General features: G+C 28.9%; 1 protein-coding gene across 14 annotated transcripts in view; it reads left to right on the top strand.

The window, feature by feature from the left end:
- LOC18095798 (disease resistance protein At4g27190) overlaps nt 1-22,688 on the top strand; it is a 183,710-nt gene that overhangs the window by 134,493 nt on the left and 26,529 nt on the right. The window contains exon 1 of one of the 14 annotated variants that reach the window (XM_052448848.1): nt 21,513-21,647. The exons of the other annotated variants lie outside the window; for them this stretch is intronic. Within the exon in view, the coding sequence (XP_052304808.1) occupies nt 21,513-21,647 (135 nt within the window). Of the gene's footprint in view, nt 1-21,512; nt 21,648-22,688 lie in introns of those variants that run through there. 14 annotated transcript variants of the gene reach the window in all.

The raw sequence follows: 22,688 nt of genomic DNA on the forward strand, positions 1-22,688 counted from the left end.
GAATTCACGTATAACAACAGTTATTAGACAACAATTGAAATGGCCCCATTTGAAGCTCTTTATGGCAGAAAGTGTAGGACACCCTTGTGTTGGGAAGAAGTTGGGGACAAAAAGCTGTATAGGGCAGAATTAGTACAAATCACTACTAAAAAAGTGAGGATTATTAAGGATCGAATAAAGGCGGCTCAGGATAGACAGAAGAAGTATGCAGATATTCGAAGAAGACCACTTGAATTTTGTCCTGGAGATAAAGTATTTCTGAAGGTAGGTCCATGGAAGCACATGCTGAGATTCGGCATGAAGGGAAAGTTAGCCCCGAGGTTCATTGGACCATTTGAAATCCGAAAATGTATCGGACCTGTAGCATATGAAATAAACTTGCCCTCACAGTTGGCCAAGGTTCACAATGTATTCCATGTTTCTTTGCTGCGAAAAGCCGATGTAGACCCTTCGAGAGTGTTACCTCAAGTGCCAGTGGAGGTAAAAGAAGACTTAACACTTGAGGTAAGACCGATAAAGATACTCGATTGGGGCGAGAAAGAACTTCGTAATAAGAAAGTTCCCATCATCATAGTCTTATGGCGAAGCTCACAAATCGAGGAAGAAACATGGGAGAGAGAATCAGAAATGAGACTAAAATTCCCCGACTTGTTTATAAATTCAAGTACATCACTCAAATTTCGAGGACAAAATTTCTATTAGGAGGGGAGAATGTAAACCCCAAGAAAAATAAATAAATAAAAGTGAAGAAATTCATGTATATGGTTAAATAAAAAACAGGAATTCAAAAAAATTTTAATATGAATTTCCGGGTGAAATAATTCGAGATATTATAATGAACCCGGTACTGCTAAGGGTTGGATTTAATTGAAGAGAAAAAAAAATACACTTAAAGGAAAAAGGGGGCCTAAATGCAAATAAGGGAAAATATAGAGTATAAATACTCTCTCCTCACCAAAACAAAATCTGTATAAACCATAAGGAGAGAAGATAAGGAGTTTTATACCCATTCTTGAGAAATCAAGAGAGAAACACTAACATTTCAAGAACCCATCCAAGATTTAGAGCTTATAGATGGAATAAACACTTGAGAGCGAATGATTACCAAGAAATTGAACAAGAAGAAAAGAAAGGAGGGAGTTGAAAATCTTCAACTGGTTGAAGATCAAGATCTTAATTTGTAGCAGGTAAGGTATTCTAAACATGAGCTTAAAAAAAATTCATTTTTAAATTCGATAAAGAATTGATGCCTTGATATTGAATCATAGGTTAGGGTTCTTAGACATAAATTGGGGAAAAAGTACTTATTGTTGAGATTAAGTTAATTTATGTGTGTGGTATGTAGTTTATGAAAGTATTGTGTGAAGGGGAGGGGGAGACAACTCTGGACAGACTTGTCTCCTGACTTTCGGTGAGATTTTTGGATAGGAGGATGAGGGAATTAGGATTGGATTCCTCATAGAAATTATAGATTTGAATGTTAGCTAACTAAGGAAACTAGTCTTGCTCAATTTGAAGATGTAGAACTCCAGTTATGGGTTACCAACCGAAACTGAGTCGTGACTGATTATGTAGGGCAGTAGGACTGATTAGTTGATGAGCAATTTTGACTATCTTGGAGGCAGAACTAGGTTATCCTTCATTAGAGAACTGATAGCCTTGTGTCTTAGCTTTCTAACGAGATCAATCTCACTTAAAATGGAGTTTTAGAACTTTAGATATAGTTAAAAATCTGATGAGTGTTCAGATAGTAACAGTTCAAAGTCAGACAATAACGGTTCAAAGTCAGACAGTAACAGTTGGAATTGGACAGTAACAGTTGGAATTGGACAGTAACAGTTCAAAGTCAGACAGTAATGGTTCAAAGTCAGACAGTAACAGTTGGAAAATTGGACAGTAACAGTAGACTTTCACGTGAATACTATAAATAAGAATATTAAAGAATTGAGTCATATGAACGCTTACACATTGAGATACTAACTCTGATAATATATATGATATATGTATGTATGTTATTATGAGGAAATGAACATGCATAGAAAGTAACATATGAGTAATGGATGAATATGAATTCTCTATAATATCGGCTTGAAGGAATCATAACCAAAAAACTTCCTTGTGATTCAGGAGGAGCAACCAAGATTGGATCTTCTGTTAGGGGAGGTCGTGAGACAGGCGAAGCAGGTGCGTGATTTTCCTCCTATTTGCACTTATATAATTTAAAATTCGTCTGGTGAATGCAATTACAATAAGTGTCGTGTTCAATGTAAATAAAATCTAGCGTAAATACAAGATTAGCTTCGGCTAATGGCATCCATGATAGGATTGCCGGGATATGAATTACAAGATTAGCTTCGGCTAATGGCATCCACGAAAGGATTGTCGGGAGATGATTTACACAATTAGCTTAGGCTAATGGCATCCATGATAGGAACGCCGGGAAATGGATTATAGGATTAGACCTTGCAAGGTCACCCAGTTCATGCAAGTAAATAAGATTATTCAATTAAGAATATACAAATGAGTGTTAATTGGGTTGTAAAGATTTACAAGCAAAATATAAGTTCTCTGTTAGAATTCTTATGGTTCGATAAAAAGTTAATACTTCATTCGTATTTATTACATGATCATACATATATTCTTTATCAACATAATGATATATTTATTTATGTAACAGGTCCATCAAACATCTAGGAAGATCATTAGTTTAGGACTCTACTTTGTGAAACTTATGTAAATATTTAACTTAAACAAAAGGAAATTAACGTGTTTATGTAGTATATTTTTGTGTAAACCTTGATGTATTTATAAAATTTCAGCTTAGCATTTAGTATTTTAGTTATCTTGTAATTAACCCTTTTGAAATAGTTAGGAACACTTATTATGTTGTAAATACTTTCTTTGCATGTTAGTATTCCTTTTCTCTTAAATTTTATGATATGATGTTTGGACTATGTTCATATTGATCTTACTCGTAGGATATATATATATATATATATTGTGTGGAATTATGAGGTTTGATATAAGGTCCGGAATTATGGGACCTTGTGATGATGGGTTGATTGAGTAAATTGACAGTAGTCGATAACTTGGGATGTCCTAAATGCAAAAGAAACTCTGCCGAATTTTTGAGAAAAAAAAATCCACACTCAAATAAAAAGGATATGTTGTGATCTTTTAACATTGATTGAGTCGTACAGTCGGACTGTTACATATATAATCTATGTTCTCATGAAAAAAGTTATGTTTTTTCAATGTGGGATTTGAAACCCATTAGTATATATACTCTACGTTCCTAAGAAAAAAATCATGTTTTTTCAATGTGGGATAAAAATCTTTTTGGTTTAAATACTTCAACTTAAAAGGATAACATATTATCTTTTCAATGTGGTATTTGAAGCCCTTTCATATATATACTCTATATTCCCATGAAAAAAGTTATGTTCTTTCAATGTGGGATTTGAAACTCATTAGTATATATACTCTATGTTTCCAAGAAAAAAATCATGTTTTTTCAATATGGGATAAAAAAACCTTTTGGTTTAAATACTTCAACTTAAAGGATAATTATTTTTTTAAATATTATTTTAAACTTCATTGTTTACAATATGTATAACCTATATTTACATGGATTTTTTTCATATGAAATATTAAAATTTTAATTTTTTTTAAAATTTTTCCGGGTTGATCCAAGTTGACCCGGGTTGACCCATAAAACTCGGGACCCGGTCCCTTGGCCGGGTCAACTCTCAGGCCGGGTTTAATAACTATGGTTCAAATACTATGAGATATTTAGTTGTTGCAAATTCGTAAACTAAGGTTCTATTTGGTATGACATTTACAAATTAATTTAAGTTGTTTTTTAATTAAAAAAATTCATAAGTATATATTTGCAAGAAATAAGAATATGTTTGGCATATTTTTTCAATTATGAGTTTTGACTTTCAAATATATTTCAAAAGTTATTTTTTCATAGATAATTACTGTTGTTACCCATTTTTGGGTTCACATAAAAATGAGAAAATACAAAAACAATATATCAAAAGAAATCCAAAAAATAATAGGAGCGAGAAAAGGATTGCTGGAATGCTGAAAAAATGCCAAAATTGGTTGAGATTCAAAAATGCAAAAGGTTGAAATTTGACAGTGAGAGCCCTGTTGATGAGGAAAATTCAATTTGAGGAAGAAAAGTCCAAAATCAGATGTTTATGGACTCAATTAAATTTTATCCAAGGTTTAATTGAATTTATAGAGCGTTTGATTGCAAGAAAATTGATTTTTGTAAGTCAATTTAGGCTTTTATCGGAAGAAATTAAAGTTCTGGGGTCCAATTGTAATTTTAAAGAGTTAATTTGGTCAAATCAGGGGCTTAATTGCATAATAAGGGTTTAAAATATAAAAAAGACTGCAAGTCTACAAGAGCTGACAATAAGAGCAAGGCTGCTACAAAGGATTTACAATGGAATTAGAAATAAAATTTAAGTCCACATTGGCATTGGCTTAATCTACAAAAATATAGAAAATCTACACTTGTTGACCTGCTTGCCCATCCTTTTTTTCTACTTCTTCCTGACCTCCTATTTGACTCTCATTCTCACTCATACAGTACTTCTTGAAGAAATAACCAAAACACCTCATCACAAAAGGCACTGAAGCTGCAATCAAAAGATAGCGAAAACGCACAGATTCATTAGGAGTAACAGCAAAAACCGCAGATGCATAGGTTATCATAATTGAAGCTGTAGCAGCCCATATTTCAAGATGGAAAGGGAACCTGTAAGTGAGAGATGTAATGACAAGTATACAAGTGGAGAGAGCCAAAGTGTTTGATATCAAGAAAACATAGAAAGCACGCTTTTGAGATGCATAAATTGCTCTTCCTACACGATCTCCTTCTTGCCAGACCCCTCCAGGAGGGTTCACCCCGGCCTGGAAAGTCACTGCTGCAATCAAGGCCACAACTACTAGCAAAACATTTCTAGCATCGCTTGGTGAGTCTCTCACTTCATCATACTGAAATTTCTTGAACCCGCTAGCACTTCTTTTAGTATTGTTTTTTTTAGGCTGAGACATTTTTACTTGGGCAAAGATATGTGGGAGATACCAGCACTCTGGCTCTCAAGAAGTTACTTATATAGAGCCTCCGTTCTAAAGGATGGGGCCCGCCCTAATTATCACATGTTTCTTGTTGTAACCCATTTTTAACTCCCATATAAAAAAGAAAAAAATACAAAGAAAAAAAAGTCAGAAGAAAAATAAAAAAATAGTAGTAGTGAAAAGAAGATGTCGGAGCGCCCAAAAAATAGCTAAAAAAAATGGTTAAGAAGGTTCAAAAATACAAAGATTAAAATTTGACAGTAGTTTATTGACTGATGAGAGCCCTGTTGACTGATGAGAGCCCTGTTGACAAAGAAAATTCAATTTAAGGAAAAAGTCTAAAATCAGATATTTATGGACTCAATTATATTTTATTGAAGGTTTAATTGAATTTATAAAGGGTTTGATTGCAAGAAAAATTGATTTTGAAGTCAATTTGGGCTTTAATTGAAAGAAATTAAAATTCTGGGGTCAAATTATAATTTTTGAGAGTTAATTTGATCAAATCAGGGGCTTGATTGCATAAATATTGAAGTTTGAAGGCCAATTAGAGATTTAATTGAAGAAATCCAAAACCAAGAACCAAACTAGAAATCTCAGTGTTGATTTTTAAGTTTATATAAAATATTTCATTCTCATCTAAAAATATTAAAAAGTAAGAAAGAAAATCCAAATTAATAAATATAAAAACCTAAAATATGACAAAATTTGAGATAATTAATTTTTCTAAAAATCCTAAAATTCTGTCCACTTAAATTCCCATACATTAACAATATCGTATATTCAAAGAAGTGATCAGTGGTGTTAAGAAAAAGAAATACTTATCATGTTTCTTTTAAGGTAAAAAATACTTAATGAGCTTTCATCATCAAATAAAGACATTTGATATAAATATCATCCATTTTGATGGTCTCAATCGATATCAATAACACTTTTCTCTCTCTACCGCTTGAATTTATTGACCTCTATCTCCCTTCTCTTAATTAGGGATTAAAAAATAACAAAAATAAACTTTTGAATCAAAATTTAATTCGAAAAATGTTGAGGTACTAAAATTATATGATTTATGTGATTTTCAAATTTTAAGAACCAAAATACATCATTTGCGAAACTTATGGCATGAGATCCATGTTTGGTGTCTTTTTCATTTCGGTCCCTCTTCATTCAATCCTATCTTTTCATAATAAATCAAAATTAATTGGTCTTTAATTAGAACTAAATTATCAAAAACAAATTGAGGAACAAATTAAAAAAAAAACTATAGTTTTAAGAGCGTGCGAGAAATATCACTAGTTTTAACTATTCCTAATTTGTGACAATATTATAGGTAAAACTATACACAAAGTGAAGAGTGGGAGATTCTCAATTTTTTGAAATGCTAATATTGTACTATTTATCTTGGAAATCCCTTGAATTTATTCACACCAAATTTAAAATTCAGAGAAATTAAATCTATGGTTTGTTTATAAATAAATTTTATTGTTAATATTTTTATTATTCCATAGTTACTTTATGTAAACCTTACATTTATTAGAGAAATCAAAGTAAACAAATTTAATGGACAAATACTAGTTTATCAAGTACTTAACTTGAATAAAAGAAGATACAAAAATATAAATATTTTTTATATATCTTTATTGTTTAGAAATTAAAAATAAAATAAAATAAATCCAAACTCATCTAAAAAAAAAGTTAATTTTGATGTCATCATTCTAATAATAGAACTAATGAAGATATTTTATTAATAAGATTTTGTGAAAATAAGTATTCAAATTGAAAAAAAAAAATTGTTCATGTTTTTTGCACTGATGTCTCCATCCATTTACAGCCGGAATGAAGAACGTCACCTATTTTTATGGTCTCTTCTTACTTGGAAGATAAGATATATGAATATTCAGAGTTATTTGAGTCCACTCATTTTAGTAGATTTTTATTTTTTTATATTAGTATTCCAACTTTTCTTTATTATATCAATTAAAGAGACCAGTTCAAAAGAACAATAGTGAATAAGTTTTTTAAAATAAAGAACAATAGTGAATAATTTTTTTGTATTTTTTATGTGTTATGTCAAAATATTTTTTTTAAATAAAAAATATTATTTTAATATATTTTAAAATAAAAATATTTTTAAAAATAATCATTATCGAACTTTAAATATCATTAAGATGAGGCAACCCTCCTTTTGACTCGGCTAGCCTACTGTTCTGTGGGTATATTTTATTGCTGCATTATTTTCACTATAATTTTCATTATAGTGAAAATTCAGAATTATTTTAATGGATTCAAATTCAACATGGTGATTTTTTACAGTGGATTCAAATTCAACAACAAGGGCTATTTCCTGCAGCAAGGAGAGTTTCTGAATTTTCATTACTCATACATCGCGAAAAATAGTAAAGTTTCTGAGAATTTTCAAATCAAACTTGAGTTCAGCTTGTCGTTGCTAACTATTTTATTTTCACTATAATTAATTGCTTTATCACGTTGACGCCAGCAGTCAACAACTATCTTATATTCTCTTGAGTCTTGGCATCGAATTCCATGCCTTTGCAAAATATCAAAGGCTCCAGTGCCTCTCTAGCAATAATTAATTTTATTTTCCCCCAAATATTTATCGAAATAATTAATTTAACCACAAAAAAAAACAAATAGATCCAACTACCATACCATTCCACAATTAAATGTTTTTTGAATAAATAACTTTTTTTTTTAGTTTAACGTTGGTGTTCGGGCTAGCTTGCGCGCACCTCGACTAATCCCACGGGCCCTGAAGTTAACGACCATGTAAGCCTCCAGTGGCCATCATATGAGCAATCACAGGGCTCGAACCTAAGACCACAGAGAAAGCAAACCTCTTAATTCCAAACTCTTACCACTGAACCACCATCTAGATAGTTTGAATAAATAACTTTTAAATCATAAAAAAAGTGAAGAAAGTGAAGAATAATCAAAGTGGTGGATACGAATGTAATCAACCACATTTAGCGAAATAATTAATTTAATCACATCCTTTCTAGCTAATCTAGATTTTAGTAACTGGTTGGTGCTGCGTTCCAAATAAAAATAGAATAAAATTTGATTTTTTTATTTAAAATTATTTTTTTATTTTTTAATGTGATAATATTAAAAATAATTTTATATTAAAATTAATTTTAATAAAATTTATTGAATCCACAATTAAAGAAGTAAGATGGATAGGAATGTGCAGTTTGAGATGGATCCGTGAGACCATTGCTATCAAGAGTTTTTTCTACGGGATAAGATGAGTCCGTGAGACCCGTAAGCTTTAGAAGAGATAATATGTTTTAATTTCAAAAAATAAATCTCAATTCAGTGTGTTAGAATGCAACCACCGACTAATTAATGGACAATGGACCTTAGATTAATATACTATCATTTTTTATTGTATTTTTTTTTCTAGTCATATTTAATTTTTCATCAAGTGATTAATATGTATAATTCAATGGATATAATTCTTAACGTTAAATGCTATGTATTTAGAATTTTGTTGGATTGAGAAATGGAAGATAGAAAGAGAGACAGAGCAGCTCAAAAGAAAAAGAAAAAGAAAAAGATGGAACAAAAGTGGAACAGTTTTTATTAACTAAATAAACTTATTTTAGGAAGCTATAATTATTAATATTAAATTTAAAATTCATATTGCAAATCCTGAAACATATCATGTGGTTTAATAGAAATTATTTTTATAAACATATGTGGCTTAACATCATTAATCAAAAGCTTATAATTTCTTTCATTTTATATATATTAAAAGTAAATATTAAAACCTATTATATTATTAATTCAGATGTGAATTATAATTCTAAAATGTTTTTTAAAAATTCTCTATATACTACAACTAGCTGAAGAAAGTCGTCTTCATCGGACCATCCAGTACCCAAAAAATAAAAAAAAGAATTGCATGAAAGTAATTAACCGGAACTTATAATCCTTCTTCAAACGTTGACCCGGAGTCAAAGTCTTATTTTAAGGGAAAAAAAACATGAATAAAATGTTAATGTTATGAGCTCACTTTCCATGATGATGATGAATATAAAGACTTGCAACTGTTTTTTTTTTTTTTTGTTTATTATTATTCAAATTGCGTGTGGAAAATTATGCCTTTTGAATTTGATGGAAATTACATGTGAAAAATCACGCCTTTCGAGATAATTTAAATTACGGTAGTTATTATTTTTGTTGTTATAATTATATAAAAAGAAAAGGATAGCTTAATTATTCTTTTTTTAATCAAAAACAGTTCACTTCAAGCAATATTTATTAGCATTCTAATCATTTATTATTGTTGCCATACCCCTTTAAATATTCTATTTGCTCATTGTTACTGAAATGCTCACGTAGGAGTTAACTTTGTTAATGTGCCAATGTTATTATTATTTCAATTTTGAAAAAGAATAATGACTTTGTAATAAGCTTTGATTTAAATCAAAAGTTAATTCTAGTCAAAACTCGTACCAATTATAATTTAAATTTTGACTTAAATCAAGATTTGTTATAAAATTGAGTAAAAACTTTACTTTAATAAAAAATAAAATTTTAACTTATGATATAATTTTTTCTTGAGTAAAAAGTAAAAAAAAAACAACTTAAATTAATTTGCAAAACTAAACCAAATACAATCAAAATTTGGACTTAAATCAAAAGTTTGTTATTACACAGTTAATAATCGAAAGTTATTTTAAATCCTCTAGCTTTGAAAAGAATTAGTGTTTGCCTTTGAGATTGTAATTTTTTTTCAGCGTATATTCAATTTAATATTTTTAATAATACAAATGAAAATAAACAGCAAATTTAATTTATAAATGTAACTATCTCAAAACAATGTTGAGAAGGAAGAAAGATTAGTAGAATAAAAATAAAATTAATAGACTTTTAAAAATCAAAGAGTTTTTAATGTTAAAAATATTTTTTTTATTTAATATATAGACCCAATTTTGTATTTCTTTTTAAAAAAGATAACTCTATTTTAATTCTGATTCTTTAGCAACACAGTTTTTCATTCACTATAACACACACAAATTGTAATATTAATGAGGAGAGGTATTTGAATTGGGTGAGGCTGACGAAGGAACTAACGAGGAGAAGGAGCTGCCGCTGCTGTCATCTTTAACAGAGTTACGGCTGTACTGGTTACCTGAGCTCAAATATATATGGAAGGGGCCCACTAGATATGCTGAACTTGTGGTATCTTGACAAACTAACATTTACAAAACGACGTGCAGCTCAGTCAATGCCTTCATTGCCTAGCGCCTTCAAAAAATCAACTGCTTAGTTAGATTCGTCCTTGGCTTGCTTAGAGCGACAGCCACATTAAATGACAGCCACCGAAATGTTTGACATGTGGCCTACAATGTGAATTATGTGTTAACAATTAGCTAATTTTTTAATTCTCTTAAATTTGATTAATTTAATTAGTTACGGTGGCTGTTAGGTAGTATTTAATAAGTTAAGTTGCTTGATGTTTGATAATTAAAGGTGACTATTAAATGATATCTATAAAAAAATTTATTTAATAAATATGAGAATTTTTAAATGTTTAAATCATTTAAGATTTTTGTTGATTTAGTTTATTCGTTTGCTTTCCCATAATTTCTCAGATACCAAACACTTTGTTATGTGTTGAATAAATAATTAACCACCAATTAAAAGCAGAAGGAACAATATTTGTGTTTGAATCCTGAGAAAATTGAGTAGGAAAATAAAGGGAAATTTTTGCATTTTATGAAGTTTATTTTTCTTAGTTATGATGATTTATTGTTTTGGAGGTCCCTAAAAGTAGAATAATGGTCCCCAAATTTACAATGTTTTCCTGCAATCAAACAGTGCCTTTTTTGAAACTGCTCAATTATTAATCGCTTGGTGTCTACTTGTCCATTCCATTGACCTCTTACAACCACATGATGAGCTTGTTATTGTGATTGATCTTCAAAAGCTCTATCTTCGAATCTTCTTCTAAAATTATTTTAAAAACAGATTTATTTTACGTAACTATCTTCATTTCCTTCAACAAATATATTTTTGTCTCTTATGTATTTGTTTATTCTAACTTAAAATACTAATTAAACACAGTCTAATTTTTTTAATTTGATTTATAATTTTTTTAAAAAATATTTGATTATCACAACATAAAATAAAAGTTTAAAAAAGAAACACTCACAGGCCTACACAACACATGTTGGCCTATTCCAAACTATCAAGTCAAGCATTGAACCTTTCCAAATTGCATTTTTTTTTTTGGTCTAATTACAGTCCCCATTTTCATTTACCGTTGGCCTTACACAAAAACATCCCTTTCAAGTTACAAAACGACGTGCAGCTCAATCAATGCCTTCATTGCCTACAGCCTTCAAAAAATCAACTCATTAGTTAGTTTCGTCCTTGGCTCGCGTAGAACGACATCCACTTTAAATGACAGCCACCGTGATGTTTGACTTGTGGTTTAGAATAAGAATTATGTGTCCTTAATTTTTTAATTTTAGTAATTGAATTTTTTTTTAATTATAGTGGTTGATTGGTAGTGGTAATTGGTGTTTCATAAACAAAGATAATAAATAGCTGGTACTTATAAAAAATCGTATACCAATTTGATCCAAAATCTCTTATTGAATTAAAAGACCTTTACTTTTAGTCGGGGGATAAAGCAATTATTTTTTTTGTTTTTTTTGAAGAAGTTTTTTCTTAAAAACAATAAAGATATATATCTATTTACTATTTATGTTTGTTGTTTGCGAAGATGACGTTTCCATCTTTTTTTTTATATCTATACCGGCTAAAATCATGGGTGAGGACTTTTAAATCCTTAAGAATTTATGTAAGGAGAGAAAATATAATGAAATTTTGAAGAAATAAAGTTTAAAAATATACATGCTATAAAAGTTAAAAATAAAAAGATTATAAATCTTGAACTTTGAGGATTGATGTGGTATTTATATCTTACATGTTTTGTACTTTTGAAGAGATGAAGGATTGAAAAGTAATTTTATTATGTAGTATTTTAAGTTATATTTCACTCAAAATAATATATATTAAATTAATATATAATATTGAGAAATCTGTGTGAGATCTTGAAATTTTTTTTGAATGGAATGTTGGGTTAAAACCCACTAAAAGTAAAACATAAATTCACGTATATTGTCTAGATCCAATCACATTAGACTTGAGACGCACCCTCGAGCCCATTAAAAGTATATGGTTCAAGGCAGTGCTTGGACTCAGAGCAGTTAGGCTTTTGGGAGTATATTTTAGCCAATTAAATTTTGGTCAAAAGCAAATAGAAAGCTATTGTTCTGTTGATTGATTTCTATTCATTAGTCTTTTTCTTTCATTGACTCGGTTTCTCTGGGTGCTGACAAGTTATTCATGGTGAAGTGATAATCTCTTCTTTTCTTCTACTAAAATTCTTGATGTTTAGGCCGGGAATAAATTTAGCTCCTCTTGTTTACCTAGAAAATTGAGGGAAAGCTGTAGCTGAAATAATTTAAAACCATTTAAGATTTTTGTCAGTTTAGTTTATTCGTTCACTTTCTGTAGTTTCTCCGATGCCAAACACTTTGTTATGTGTTGAATAAATAATTAACCACCAATTAAAGCAGAAGGAACAATATTTGTGTTAGAAAATTGAGTGGGGAAATAAAGGGAAAGTTTTGCGTTTTACGAAGTTTTTTTTTCTTAGTTATGATGATTTATTTTCTTGGAGGTCCCTAAAAGTGGAATAAGGGTCCCAAAATTTACAAAGTTTTCCTGCAATCAAACAGTGCCTTTTTGAAACTGCTCACTTACTTGTTGTCTGCTTGTCCATTCAATTGACTCCCTGCAACCACATGCTGTATTGGAGGTTTCTCTACCAGTGAAGATAGCATCAAATGATGAGCTTGTTATTGTTCAAAAGTTCAATCTTCAAATCTTCTTCTAAAATCTTTAATTTTACTCTCATATTGAATTTATGAAAATGTTATTATTCATAGAGTTCATAAAGAAAGATGATTACCCTTTTTTAAATAGTTTTAAAAACTGTTAGCCATGTGTTACTAAATAACTTCTGTATTTTGTATTATACTTTATATATAATTGCTAGAAGATAAAATAATCTGTTTTTTATTTATGTATATCACAATACTTTTATCCTAACATTATTTTTTAAAAACCATAACTAAAAGTATTTTTTTTAATTTATTTTTTAAAATCGTAATCACAAAAGCTACCTTAGTGTATGTTTGGTAATGTGGTGTAGGATACTTTTACAAAGTATTTTTAAATTGAAAATGTATTAAAATAATTTTTTTTAATTTAAAAAAAAAGCACTTTAAAATCATCAAAAAATAATTAAAAAATTAAATTAATATTTTTTTAAAATCAAATACATTTTAAAAGTAATTTGAAATGGACACCCTTAGCATTCATTTGTTGCAGGAAAATGCTACACAGAGATTTATTTATTTTTCACGTTGTTTTGTTGGATGTAAAGCTGTTTCTATTTTCTTAGAGCAGCGCCAACCTCCTCTTGCTGATCTCTCTTCATGCTATTGGCTTTTTTGTAAGCATTTTGTTCTGTGTCGGAAATTAAAAGTCTGTTTGGTAAGTTTTTAAATTATGATTTTTTTTTTGTTTTATGTCATAATCCAAAAATTATTTTTCATAAATAACTTACGAAAAAAAATAAATAACTTCAAGTTATAAAGATGTTTGGTAAAAATGATTTAAATTAACTTTTTTTAATGAAAAATGTAACATGAGTTATAGCTCATAGGTTAAAAGTTAAAAAATATTAACTTTTTTTATTCAAATTTGGAATAAACTTCTGATTTATTTAAGTCAAAAATTGAAAAATAACTTAAATCAAATTATAAAAGTAATACCCAATATAACTTAAATTTAACTTATAGTATGCTTCATAAAATTGGCAATTTCCTGTACAGCATAAGCTTCTTATTAATAAACACAAATGATCCAACAACTGTGTATATGTTATTAAATGAATTGAAACTCCTTTTGATATTTAGACAACAAAGAATTCGGACCTATACTTGATTAGGATTTAGATTATGTCATTGATACTCAAACAGGTGTATTCATAAATAAAAAAATTCATACAATTTTTTTTATTTTAATCCCAAATTGATATAGTAAAAAAAAATAATCTCCTGAGTCGATGAGTTATCTAATTGACCCATCAAGCCATGTCATATTTTATAATACTGCTATTTATTTATATATAAAAAATATTTTTATTGATATTATCATCAATCTTCCTATGATAGAATAGAAATATCTAAAACTCTATACGGTAATATAGAAAATTGAAGGCTTTATGGCATTACATGCCTTGAATTGGTTTTGTACATGCAGCAGTAATGTTTTCGCGTACACCCATGAAACCATTGGCCTGCCTGCAACCGAAAAAAAATTGAAATGAGAAAGGAATGCCTTTGGCTTTCTTCATAAGTAAACCAAACATGAAGCAAGGAATGCCTTTTCTATTCTTTATATATATATATATATGTGGGCAAATCATATTCCTTGAGTGGGATTAGGGACAATCATATAGCTCGAGTTTCATTCTTGGAAGTGGCAGAGAGTATTCCTTATTTAATTAATTATTGTCTTCTTTTCAGGTCCTTTCGTTTTTTTTACCCCAATCATCATAATTATAGGAACACTACATCCATTAAGGATTATATTTGTGGTTGCAATCTATTGATAGAGAGGCTGTGGGTGTCTAAGTGATCGTGAACCTTTCATTCGTTCCGGTCTCTGCTATATAAGGTGTGTGTATTTTAACTAATTCTTGTATTATTAATTTGTTTTTGTCTTTATATTATATTGTTATGCATATATTATGTGTTCATACATGTTTGCAAGTATGATCCATGAAGAAAGAAAGTGAAATACTTGTTCAATTTAATCCTTATTCTCTCCTACTAGACTCAATCAATCTCTATATATACAAGTTTATATGGAAGTCTATATATCTCGTTGTAGGGTTGAATAATTGTAAATACAGATCAAACACCCATTATTAAAAAGATTATGGTGTTTTAATTTATTAGTCAATTAGAAAACTAATTAGTTTTAAAATCTTCTTAATAATACATATATAAAATTAAATTAAGACTTTAATCTTGATAGCTAACATTTTGAACTTTTACCTTAAATTTGATATGGATGTAAAATCTACAAATTCACAAGACTAATAAAATTTCTCTGTGTTTGGTGAATTAAAGTAGGGTAATGGTCTAAATAATATTACTCTTGTAAAAGTTGGATCTCCTTCAATTTTCAACCTCATCTTTCTATTATAGTGAAAATAAAAATGATGAACATTCTAACTAACTATAATGTTTGGATTTAATAGTGCATGGCTAGCTTTCACCACCATAATTTGATCTTGACACCATCATTCGTTTTTTTTTTTTTTTTTTATTATATCACTCATTTTGTTTTATATTGGAAAGCCCAAAAATCCACGAAGTAAGAGCAGACCTTCCCATTACTTAATAATTGAGGAAATTAGATTCATTTTAATCAAATCATCTTCAATAGATAAAGCTATCATGTAATTATTTGCTAGGCTAAGCATATTTGTATATTCACAGTCCCTCTTAAACTCTAAATACTATAAATCTACAAGGATTTGTATGATGTTAAGAGAAATATATATCCCCTTTTAGCCAACACTAGATACTTTTCTACGCTACCATATGAGGTGAATCAATTTTTTTAAAGTAAAAAAGAATATATAAGTGTACTTAACATGTTTTGTAGCAGGAAAAAATAATCTATGGAGGGGTTGAGCAAAGTGATTTAATCAACTTTATAGGTTCAAAAACAACCCAAACGAGTGGTTAGCATATAGTTTGACTAAAAAAATCAAGATAATATATTTTTTAAAAATAATATTAAGACGACAACATATTAGATTGACTTGGATTTACTAGAATCAACTTAGGTTAACCTATCAAGTTCCTGACCTGAGTTATAAGACCTTAATAACCTTACAAAAGATAACTAAGAAAAAATATTAAGCCTAATTTCTAAGCAACACAATATTGCAAAATAAAATTGAAAAAAAATTAATTAAAAAAATGACATAAAAAACCATCATAATCAACCCAAGTTAACCAACCAAACTCGTAACCTATGTCATGAGGTTAGGATAATCTCAAAGAAAACAAAATGAAATAAATTATGAAGCCTAATAATGAACTCCACATTGAAAAAAAATTGAAAAAAAAAATATTCAATTAAAAAAGGATAAAAAAAAACTAAGACAACTAGGCTAACCTGCGATAGAATCATGAGACTGTGATATGCCCATAGAAAGTAAATAAAAAAAATTATGAAATTCAATTCTTAATTAATACAATATTGAATGAATAAATTAAATAAAATCAATTAAAAAATATCTCAGGTCAACTCGGATTAACCTGTCAAACTCGGGTCTTAATACCAAAATATATCTATAAAACAAAAAACAATTATAAAGTGAAAGTCTTGATAGCTAACATTTTGAACTTTCACCTTAAATTGAAGTTTTATATGTGAATTTCTCATTTGTTTATCTCTTTACTATCAAGTTCTTATACAGATTCTTAAATCATGGTTGGTTGATGTTTAACTAAGAGAAATGCACATATCAAACTACATTCTTATTATGAGAGATTCACTAAATTGAGAACTATTATGGTCTTATGCCTCTACCTAGTACTTTTTATGAATATCTACAAAATCTATCCATACTTTTGTTTAAAGCGACACCCCTCCTTATGTTCTTATAGATGAATGGCTAAGTTTCATAAAAAAACATGAACATAATCAAAATGGATTATTCCCTATACTCTTTTTATTTATTTATACAAAAAATCAAGATAAGGTTTTTAGTAACCATACTTTTTTTGGTCTAAATCAAATGACCTATATCTTTACAATAATTTCATTTATGGTTAGGGTCATAGGATTGTTTGGCTTTAACAGAGTAATTTTTCCAATACTTTTGGTTCCTTTTAAGTTGATAAACTTAACATCTTTTGTTAAAAACACATCTTTGGCTTCAAAGCACATTTTCTAATTCTTAGAGCCTTTTGTAAATTTAGCTAGTATTGTATTCAACTTGTCAAACTTTTCTTGTAAGGATTTATTTTCTTCTTCAAGTTGATTTACCTTTTTATTTTCATCAATCACAATGCAATCTTTATTTTCTAGAGTTTCTTTTTCTAGCAAACAAGCATGCATAATTCTCTTTCAATAAACTATATTTTAAACCTAAATTTTTAAATGTATCATATAAATATTCAAGAGCATCATGCAACTCATCAGAGGTAGGGTCAGATTCATCATCCAAATATTGTATCTCATTTTCACTTTTGATAGAAAACTTCTTAATCACCTTGTAATTAAGGCAATGTCTTCTTCAATGCTTTCTTGATCATCATCATCATCCTCAATGTGGTGAACGGCTTCAAATGCCAAAGAGTGTACATTTTCATTCCCTCACTAATATCATGAGTTTTTACTTAACTCTCGTAGGTTCACAAGTATGGTTTTGTTTACAACAAACTCTTTCATAGAGTGGATGATATGAATGAAGTTCTAGTATCTCCATAACTCACTAAATAGTACTTATAGGATTTAAAAGTGTTTAAGTATAGTGATAATGAAAATGTATACTCTTTGTTCTAGAATATAAAGGTTTAAACCCACTACTTAGAGTATAATCAATAATATTTTATTGTTATTTTGATCTTAGAGTATGTTGTTCATCATATTTGTTCAGAATCCCTTGCTAATTTTACAATTAGACAAGCTATATAATTGTTTCTAAGAAAAACTAGTCGTTGGAACCCCACTAATGACTAAAACGATCGATTGGTTCAAATTGATCAAACCAATCAATCAACCGATTCCTGCAAAATTCCCAAGTGTTTATCACTGATAAACAAGTGATCGTCTGATTCATACATAATTCTCAAATGTTTTCATCATTGATGAACAAATGGTGGTTCATTTCATGTAGAATTCTATATTTAACAGTTTTAATCTAGGTGAATTCTTAGAGCCATCTATCTTAGATCATCTTTTATATCAATCCTAAATGTATATAGAGTAATGTGTGTGAGTTTAATTTAATTATACCATCAAGTAAGATGTAAAGATTTATAAATTAAACACTAAAATGAATGCTTGAACTTTTTGATTAATTTTTTATGAAATCCTTCATGTTTATTAATGTGATCTTAATATGAAACATGTTTAAAGCTTATTCTCAACCAGACATATTATTAGTCTATGTTTTTTTTTTTGTTATAATCAAAATATAAAAAAATATGAATGTCTGACTCTAAAGGTCAATAAAATCATCACCATTTAGAGTAAAAATATATCTAGACTAGGATTTGCTATCATTAATATCTAATTTAAATCTAGCATTTGAATATCCATAACTACTGGTTTATCTCATTTATAGATCATAAAGAAATTCTTATTTCTTTTTAACTACTTCTTAGACTCAAAACCTTTAGGTAGTGTAATATACATATCTTTATGAATTTTCCTATATAGAAAAGCATTTTTTACATCTATTTGCTAAAATTCATAATATTAGCATGTAGCTATAGCAAGAAGGTTTTTACATAACTATTAGCAAGAAGGTTTCATCAAAGTCAATTCTTTGCTTGTAACCATTTTCAACTATTCTGGCATTGTACATCTATACGTTGCCATTAATATTAATTTGTTTCTTAAAGATCTATTTACATTTAGTGAGTTTTACCCTTTAGGTTGATAGCCAAGTTATATTTTTCTTACACATGAATTTTACATCCTTGATTCATTTTATGGAATCAATATTAAATATTGCTTTCATGTAATTGGTAGGCTTATTAAGTATAAGCAACTCATCATTTTTAGCTTATATAAAAAATCCATATCTCATTAGTGTGTGACATCTTCTATTAGATCTATGAAGTTATTGTGTTTCTTGAGCTTTAAGTTGAGCATCCAATGTTATATATTCTAGCTCATGTTTTAATTAGATGTCAGTTTATGGTTCTTGAATTTCTTCAAATTTTATTTTTCTTTCACTACTCCTTTCAAGAATAAATTCTTTTTAAAAATATAGCATGTTTGGAGACAAATAACTTTTGCTCAATGGAATGGTAGAAATATTATCCAATAGTTTTTTTTCAAGATATCCTATAAACTTAAATTTATTTGATTTAGCTCCTAACTTTCATATATGATATGCTTTACATAAATATCACATCCCCAAATCTTCAAGTATAATAAGTTAAGTCTCCTACCTTTTCATATCTTATCTGAAGTCATATTACTAGATTTTGTTGGAACTTTATTTTAAAACTAAGCAACAATTTTTTAGGCTATATACCTAAAAAAAAATAAAAGATTTGTATAGCTCATAATAGATCATCCCATACCCAATAGGGTACGATTTGTCCAATTTGGAAACTTTATTATATTATGGTAAATGTCATAATTATTGATTCTTTGGATGAGATTCGAAACTCATCTTACACATGAATTTTATAATTAATACTATTTAAAAATAAATAAAATATTTTTTTTCTAAATTCACCTATAATGATGATACATTTCTTAATCATATAGGTTCTATTATACCCAATATATATCCACTTATTACTTTTGATTAAAGCAACATATTGTTAGGATTGAAACATAACAGTTACAATATGAACCAACTATTTCAACTACTATCTCCTTCTCACCACCACTATTAACATCTTCTCTTTATCCACCACAATCACCTCACCACCATCTCTTCTTTTATCACCATTACCACCACTACTGTCATCATTTCACTACCACTATCACTACCACTTCACCACAATCTCTTTCACCACCATTGTCATCTCACCACCATCACCATCTCATCACCACCTCTTTCATAATCATTGTCATCTCACCACCTTCATCACCAACATTATTAAAAAACATTTTACATGTAAAACATTGAATGGTAAAGTATTTTTCAAGCCAAACATTAAATTTAAAATAAACTATTTTTTATTTGCAAAACAAACATACTCTTAACATATAATTTTATCTCTTCTAGAAAATTCAATAAAAAAATTCATTTTTTCATGTTTACCTAAGGTTAGCCTTCACAATTATAATTCCGTTCTCTATCTCTTTTGGGATATTTTCAGTTAGAAATAATTTCCATTCTATAATTCTCTTTTAGGATATCTCATTTAGGATGTTAATTTTTATAGTGTTACATATTTTTTTAAAAACTTTCTTTGTATTGAACCGTTATTGCTTTAAATTCCCTCATGTATACATAACATGATTAATGAGCTGTACCAAATTTTTATTTTGAGCTTCTAAGAACATTCCAAAAGTGTCATTTGAAAATGAATTTAATCAAACTTCTATACATTTTATCCTTGTTGAATATGTCATCTTTTTCTTCATCTTTTAAATATTTTTTATTTTATTTTGAAATCATCCTCACCATGTTATTTCATACATTTTCTATTTTTCTTATATAATCTTTTTAATTTGAAGTTGTCTTTAATTTTTTTATTCTCTACTTAGTAACAATATAATCTTCATCGTCTTCAATTCTGTAAAAAAAATTAAAAATTGTTATAGAAATCTGTCTTTCTTATATAGCTGGGAAAGTTAAATTTTATTCTAATAAATGAATTTTAATGCAATTGTATATAAGAAAATACACTCTTAGAAATGTATAAAGATATCAAAGGAAGAAAAAATCTTAAAGAACTAAGAAGGGAAAGATATTAATAATCTATATCTTTTTTTTTTTATTAACGTGGGTGTCCGGGTCAGCTTGTGCGCACCTCGACTAATCCCAAAGGCCCTCAAGTTAACGACAATATAAGCCTCCAATGACCCTGAGGTTTGTGAGACTCAAACTGGTGACTTTTAGAAAGCAAACCTAAAGTATGACCAGTTGAGCTACGCTTCTTGTGGTTCTATATCTTAAATTTTAATGTATAGAGTTTTTTTATTAACAATACAACCATATCAATATTCTATATTTTATTAACAACACTGTGACAATTTAAAATTAATAACAAATTAATTTAAAGATATTATAGTCTTCAACAAAAGATAACACCCTAACTTTTGTAGATGGCACAGATAGATATAGATAAGGGGACAAGGAATTAATTGTTCATTGGTATACTTATACCTTGCCTTGTTGCTTTTGAAGCTTGAAAAGGCCTTCTCGTTTTGTTCCTCGCTGAGCAATCAACACCAGTGCTTTTCGCGCATATTTTCACAAATTAAGGTAATAAAATTCCTATTCTCATTCTCTCAATGCCTATTTTACTTGTAGTGAACTCCTCTCACAGTCGGCATCCTTATTTCTCTGATTTTCAGACTGGTGGAAAATGGCTATCGAAAGTGTTGGTGGATCCATTTTATCTAAGATAGCAGAACTCTTGGTGGAACCAACAATAAGGCAGTTCCGTTACATGTTCTGTTTCAACAATTTTGTTCAAGAATTCAATGAACAAAAGAAGAACCTGGCTTTGACTCTTGATCGTTTGCAAAACGCTGTCGAAGTTGCTGAAAGAAATGCTGAAGAAATTGAGAAGGATGTCAACAAATGGTTGGAAGATGCAAAAAACGAAATTGAAGGTGTTAATCGTTTGGAAAATGAAAAGGGAAAAAATAGCAAATGCTTTAATTGGTGTCCAAATTGGATACCACAATTCAAGTTAAGCAAGGCCCTGGCAAAAAAGATAGAGACTTTGAAAAAACTTGAAGAAAATAGACCATAGATATAGTTACATGCATAACTTATTAGATTAATTATATTTGTGTCATTTATGTAGGTGTTTAACTAATCATCATGAATTTCTCCTTCGTTTATCACTACAACATTTAACAGTTTTATTGACGGACCAAATCTGTCGGTGTAAGATTGCCACTTCATCATTAAATTTTTTACCGACTAAATTCCCGACGGAAAGCGTCCATCGACATAGCATTCGTCAGTAATTCGACATTCTGTCGGTAAAAAAAAATACAGATGGTTTTACAGACGGAAAATGCGTGCCAAAAAAAAATTCCCACTAAACATATACCGACATAAATATTCCATCGATGATCGCGGCATATGCAGTAAATATTTTTCAACTCTCTGTAAAATACCGGCGGAAAAATTCCGTCTGGAAATCCGTCGGTGGTGTTTTTTTAAAATTAAAAAAAAAACTCATTTATAATAAATAATATAAAATTATATAAATTAATAGTAAAAAAACCAATTATGCAAATAAAATTGTATTAAACATCAAAAATAGAAAAATAAAGTTAAATAATACTCATCCAAATATTCATTACAAATTTAATGTGTTTCCAAAAAAATAAATTAAACTAGAACAATGGTGGAGCTGGAGGGTGAGGAGGAGGTGGTGGAGGCTGGTCATTTCCGGGACCAAACAACAAATATGTATCACCCATATGTGATCTAATGTTCATGACCATTTGGCGGAGTTGTTCATAATTCACCGACGGTTGCTTGTATTTTTCGATGAGATGAGTCGTGTGTTGCTGCAAGGCCA

Source organism: Populus trichocarpa, chromosome 1, assembly GCF_000002775.5.
Source record: "Populus trichocarpa isolate Nisqually-1 chromosome 1, P.trichocarpa_v4.1, whole genome shotgun sequence".
NCBI lineage: Eukaryota > Viridiplantae > Streptophyta > Magnoliopsida > Malpighiales > Salicaceae > Populus > Populus trichocarpa.